Source organism: Pteropus vampyrus, unplaced genomic scaffold, assembly GCF_000151845.1.
Source record: "Pteropus vampyrus isolate Shadow unplaced genomic scaffold, Pvam_2.0 Scaffold166, whole genome shotgun sequence".
NCBI classification, from domain to species: domain Eukaryota; kingdom Metazoa; phylum Chordata; class Mammalia; order Chiroptera; family Pteropodidae; genus Pteropus; species Pteropus vampyrus.
Genome location: NW_011888947.1, coordinates 695,063 through 700,960, shown reverse-complemented (window position 1 = coordinate 700,960; position 5,898 = coordinate 695,063). Strand labels below are relative to the sequence as shown.

The window sequence follows — 5,898 nt, the reverse complement described above, 5'->3', positions numbered from 1 at the left end:
ATATGAGATTGTTCACTGTCACATTGTGTATAATGAAAAAAATAAGTACAGGAATAAAAGTGTGGCCTCTTCAAATTATGAACCACCACACAGCATTTAAAAAGACTGAACCAGATTTAAATGTATTAACATGAACAAAACTTAAAAACACAAGCTGACTGGGGAAAAAAGCAGATGCACAATACTTACAGTACGATAGATTTCTAAAAATTAAACCACCATAAAATAATGTTACATATGGGGGACATATACAAGTGTAAGTATATATAAGTGAACTAAATCCATGACAGCAGCTGCTTCTTAGAGTAGGAAGCACAGTGGTAATCAGAAGGGACTTCAATGTTAACGGAGATGTTTTCTTAAAAGAAAAAAAAAGGTAGAGGAAAAAAAGCAAACGTGACAAAAGACTTAATAGTTATTTATTGGGAATGACTAGGAATATGCCTGTTTTATCATTTCATTTTTTAATTTCTCAAAATGAAAATTCCCCTAGCATGTTAGGCCACGTCAGTGAACAAAAGATGCCTGGATTCCACCATCGAGGTGTCTATTATCCTAGGAAAGCTGAACTGAGGAATCCAGAGTGGGAAAGGAAGGAATGAAGAGTCCTTCTATGTCTGCACCTCAACTTCTTTCTACATCTTCATCAGGACTTTTTATATTTCCATTAGCAATTCTCAGAATTTACTCTGAGCTATAACTCCAGTTAATTTTACTCTGTAACGTGCCTTTGAGTTTTCTGTTTACACGAAACTCTTCTGTTACCCTCCATTTCTAGAGTTGAACTATATCCTTTACAGTTCCCCAGAGACCATCATGCAGGTTTGGCTAACTGAAGGAGAAACTCCTCAAAGCACAATGGAACATCTATGACAAAACTGGGTCTTACAGGTATACAAAATGCGAAACAAAGCAAATGTAAATCACAGAGAAAGAAAAAGTAGAACTTTCTTGCTTTTATTTTAAAATGTCAAAAGAAATTTACTTGCCGCGCATATGACAAAAGGTTAATATTGTTAATATTCAGAGTTCTTATAAATTTGTAAGACAAAAATTACTTCCCACTTGGGAAGGTGAAGCGGCATGTCCAAGATCTCTCAGAATATACACCGAGCCTGCCCTATGGACTACAAATCTAGAGTCTTGGCCACTAAGCTTTACAGCAGAGAGAAGATGACTGGCTGATCCCCTTGTTGGGAAAGATGTGAAGAAAAAGGCCTCATGTAGCCTTCCTGGGGGTGCAAATTCCAACAGCTGGGCAGTGGGTATCTAAGGTGTTATCAATGTGCTCATCCTACTACCCACAACCCCACTTTAGGAAATCCGCACTAAGAAGATAATTTCAGAAGTTCTAAAAGGTACATGGAAGTCTCATAAACTCCTATGAAATGCACAAAGACAGTCTTGATAACCCTGTTTATGAACAGGAATAATTGCAGACTTAAGAGTCTATCAGCAAGGGACTGGTCTGTGGCGTATGCATACAATGAAGTAGTATATAGCTTCTTAATACTAAACCGTCTGTAAGAGAATATATATGATGTGATTTCATTTAAGTAAAAATGTGTTTATGACTCTACACGTGCATATGGAGAGATGTTTTCCAAAATTTTAAGGGTGGCTTATCTTTGATTGTAGGGCTCTCTAAATAATTCTTACTTTCATCCTTCTACGTTGTTCAGATTTTTTCTTATCTATCCTGTTTAACAAAATAAGAGAGTGTATTGAACATCGGAGATCTGTCAACATTTAAACCCAGAGAGCTTGCACTCTGGATTAAATAAATCTTTCCTTCTGGGATTTGTTAAAAAACTAACTAGTCACTACCCTCACTACTGCCACCAGCATCCCTGACGGGGACAGCAACCCCTGCAGCACTGCCCTGCTCCACCTACCTGTCCACAGACCCAGTCCTCCCCTCAGGAGACCCCCCCAAACACTTGGCCTCCTCTGCTCCCTAACTGCTCAAGCTCATCCTCATCGCTCTGCTCAGCTTCCTCCCACCTCTCAAGGGCTGGGGAGGTGGAGGGCGCCCACAGACATCAGCTAACTCTCTGGCCTAAACATCCAGGGTCTCTCACCCACAGGGAACCCCTGCCCAGCTTGCGTTCCTCCGATGGCTCTGCAGCGTCCTGTCCCTGCAGCTGGGGGACCCCTCACCCCTCTCTGAGCACTCCAATGTCACTGAAAACTCCACCTCAATCGGACGCCGCGTTCCGTATCTGTGGCAGGGGCCCCCGGACCTGCCAGGTCAGCCCCTTGGAACCCTCGACCTGTGGCAGGTCCCGGTCCAGGGCCCATGGGGACCTGAGACCCCGGAGTCCTCTCCAGGCCCTAACCCCCGCCCAGCAAGGACCCTTCCCATGGGGCCCCCGATCTATGAAAGGATCCTATCCAAGGCCCTTGGGGACCTCCGACCCCTATCGCAGGCCCAGGCCCCCGCCGCTCGGACTTCGATCTTGAGCCCCGTCCAGGTCCGAGGCCCCGCCCAGGCCCGGACCGCTACTTCGGGAGCACTCACCCTCCCGGCAGCGCCGTCTCCAGATGGTGTCGGTGTGCAGGATGCGCCGGAACTTGGTGCACACCTGGGCCAGGCTGGGCAGGTCTGTGCCGGGCAGAGAGGCGAAGATCTCCACCAGCAGCTCCGGTGGCAGCTCCAGCAGCGAGCAGCGCGGGGGCTGCGAGGGGCCCGCGCTCCCGCCAGCCCCCGGCGCGCACAGCGCCGCCGCGCCCGCCTCGATGCGCTCCTCTTCGGGGTCTGTGTCCGGATCGCTGTCGGCCGCCACCGTTTCGGCGGGGCCCCGGCGTTGCTGGCGCCGTCGGCATCCCCGCGACGGGCCAACGCCGCAGAGGCGAGCGCACACCGCCATGCCGTCCCGGGTGACAGCCGCGGCGCCCCCGCCGCTGCCGCCGCGCGTGCGCAAGCGCCGCCGTGAGGCAGCCCCGCCCGAGAGCCCATCGGGCCCCACCAGAGCCGAGCCGAGCCACGCCCCCAGGCCGCCTTCGCGTCCCGGCCCCGCCCCCCGGAGGGACCCGCAGAGGCCCCGCCCCTGGAAGCCCCGCCCACTGGAGAGAACAGCAAGACCGTCTCCGCGAGGCCTGGTGACTCTCGGGCCGCCCTACTAGCATCCGCCCACCAGAGCTCTGCGGGCCTCCTGTCCTACTGCCCGAACGAGTACAGGAAAAGAATGTCACCCACAAACGCAGAACGGCGGCCCCTTGCCGACTGAGAATGTGCGTGTGGACAGCAAAACGGCGCGGTGCCGCGCGTGAGGGCCGAACTCACCACCTCCAGAGCATGGGACTGACGCACTCCCCGCTGCTCTAGTGAGGCTCGCGGCTACCCTCCTCCGACCTGGGACATCTTCGGGTGTATCTGCCCGCCTGTGGATGACCCCCAATGACACTCCCAAAGAATACCCCCAGGCCTCCCGGGGGATCCCTCCCCCCAGAGCCCTCTCCGAGGACATCCCTGAGATGGCCCCGAGAACCTCCCACCAGAAGAACCCCTTTAGGATCTCCCCCTGAGGACGGCCCCAAGAACTGGCCCCGAGGATTCCCCAAAGACACATCTCCCCGCCCCCAAAAGACCTCTGGAGGAAAGCTTCGGGGCCGACCTCCAGTACTGCTTCGCTGAGAAGGCACAATTAAGTGGCGGGTGGAACGATGCAAACTATTACAGCCTTCCGAGCTAGGTAAGCCAAACTCCGAATTGTGCCTATCAGCTTTCTTTTACCTAAAAACTGACATTCACTCATTTCTGTCCTTACTGTAGTGAAAAGGGGATATCATGCTAGGTGATGAATCCTGTGTCATCTATCGTGGTCTTGTTTTGCCATAGTTACCTTGTTTACTGTGCTCCAGGGCAAGTGCGGTCTAGAGAATCTGTAAAGCCACCTCGTGTCAGTGGCTTCACCTTAAATAACTCATGACAAGAAACTGTTCTTAGTTGTTTCCAAAGAGGGCCAGGGGTGTGGATACTACAGAAGCCGCTCTACAACTGGGTGGGCCCAAATCCTATGTGGTCAGGACTTACTTGACTTACTTGACTCTGGAAGAAATCCCCAGAGTCAAAATGGAAGCTAAGAATCCGATGGCCACCCCAGTCTTTCTGGTCAAGTGCGGGTTTTGCTCATCAAATAGGAAATAGTGACTCTGCCAGTTATCCTAGGTCCAGCCTCCACAAATTCCTAGCTATCCACTACCACCTCCATAAAGAAATCTCTAAGCAGAAAAGAGGGCTGCCTAACCTGGTTCACAGAATCTCGTAAGTGAGGAAGAGCAAAATAATGCCTTAATTCAAATTTTGACCATCTCAGTTCCACACAAATGAAAAACTGACCTCCCTGCACCTAAGAGGTTTTTCAATCCATCCTTCACAGTTACCAGAACTCTCTTCTTTCGAATAGTAACATAAACAAAAGCAGGCTCATCCCATCACTCACCTATTTAAAAGGATTTAATGACCCCATTGAAACTTCATCACATAACAGAGTAGCTCCCAGCCTGGCCTCCTCTCCTTTCCCACACACATCTTTCAACAAGAGCCATCAGATTCCTTAGCTGAAACTCACCATGCATTGTCACATCTCTGTCACTTTACTTAAGCTGCCTCCTCTGCCAGGAAGCCCCATCTCCCCAGTCTGTGCCATTAAAAACAACCCCTTTCCTCATTGTCCTCAAGTGGCACCCCCTAGGATGGTCCTTTTATTATAGCACCATCATATTGTTTTTTGTAAACACTTGCTTCCTTTGGCATTAGCTTTACGAGATGTATCCCATCACATGATATATGTGCTAACACTTCATGTAGTCAATGAATGTTTACTAAATGTTCCTTGAATGAAAAAAGGAACAAATAAACTGGCTAAAATGCTAAAAAGGGAGGAATGTGAGCCAAACAGAATTTAGAGAAGACTGGAGTGTTAATCACCGTTACCACCCAAGCTAGGAAGTATCTCAGCAAGCAGAAATGTGTCGACTAATATAATAAATATTTACAGAATGCCTGACTAGCCTGTGTACTGTGTTCTGTGTGGATCCATAGATTGTAAAGCATGATCCTTGCTACTGTTACATTTTAATCAGTTATTTTTAAAAATTTATCTACTCCCCACTAGGCCCTGTTACTAAAATATAATTTTCTCCTAGAGGAGCTTTGAGTATATTAAAACGTACAAAATAATTTGGTTAAACTTTCATCTTTAGAAGAATGGTTAAACTATTGTGTGTTTATAATTTGAATTATGTAACTAACTATACAGTTAAAAGATATATCTATATATTCTTGACAGCAGGAAGGCTGTTTACAATAACTCGATGTCAAAGGACTGAGTTAGTGCAGACCATCAGAACAGAAAGAAAAGGATGGCTGTGAGAGTTTGGGTAATCCTTGTTGGTGGAAAGGAACCAGAAGGGAAATACTGTGTGTACAACCGAGAACTATTACCTGTTTAACCCTGAAAGCTTTGTGTCCTTGAACAATTTCACAGTCCCTTATATAGAACTGTATTCTTTTCAAAAGAACACTAAAGAGGGTGCATTCATATGAAAATGAGGAAAAACTAGATAAAAGAGATCATTTGTTTTAACACTATGAGATACATACGATAATGAACTCTTTGTTAGGACTGATAACATCTAAGGAAATAAGTAGAATACAGGGCAGGGCATTTTTCAGTTGGTTGCCTGGAAAGTCACCGAAAGCATTTCTTGGACTTAAGCAAACCATGTTAACTTTATTATGTGGTTCTCAGAATCCAGATGTGAAAAGTGGCATCTTACCCGCTGCTCAGCAGAAATTGTCAAGGTGAATGGAAATAAGGAAAAATATTCAAAGACTAAACAAGAGGTTCATGGTTTAAAATGAGAGTCTGAACAGCTGCATACCTTAATAAT

General features: G+C 47.5%; 1 protein-coding gene across 5 annotated transcripts in view; it reads right to left on the bottom strand.

Moving 5' to 3' along the window:
* The window catches only part of FBXO31 (F-box protein 31), a 44,106-nt gene extending 41,188 nt beyond the window's left edge, over positions 1 to 2,918 (bottom strand). For 3 of the 5 annotated variants that reach the window (XM_023536660.1, XM_023536658.1, XM_023536659.1), the window contains exon 1: positions 2,522 to 2,918. In XM_023536660.1, the coding sequence (XP_023392428.1) occupies positions 2,522 to 2,870 (349 nt within the window). In that variant the 5' untranslated portion in view covers positions 2,871 to 2,918. The remainder of the gene's footprint in view (positions 1 to 2,521) is intronic. The other 2 variants (XM_023536657.1, XM_011370253.2) reach the window with 1 other exon arrangement.
* Between the last annotated feature and the right edge of the window lie 2,980 nt (positions 2,919 to 5,898).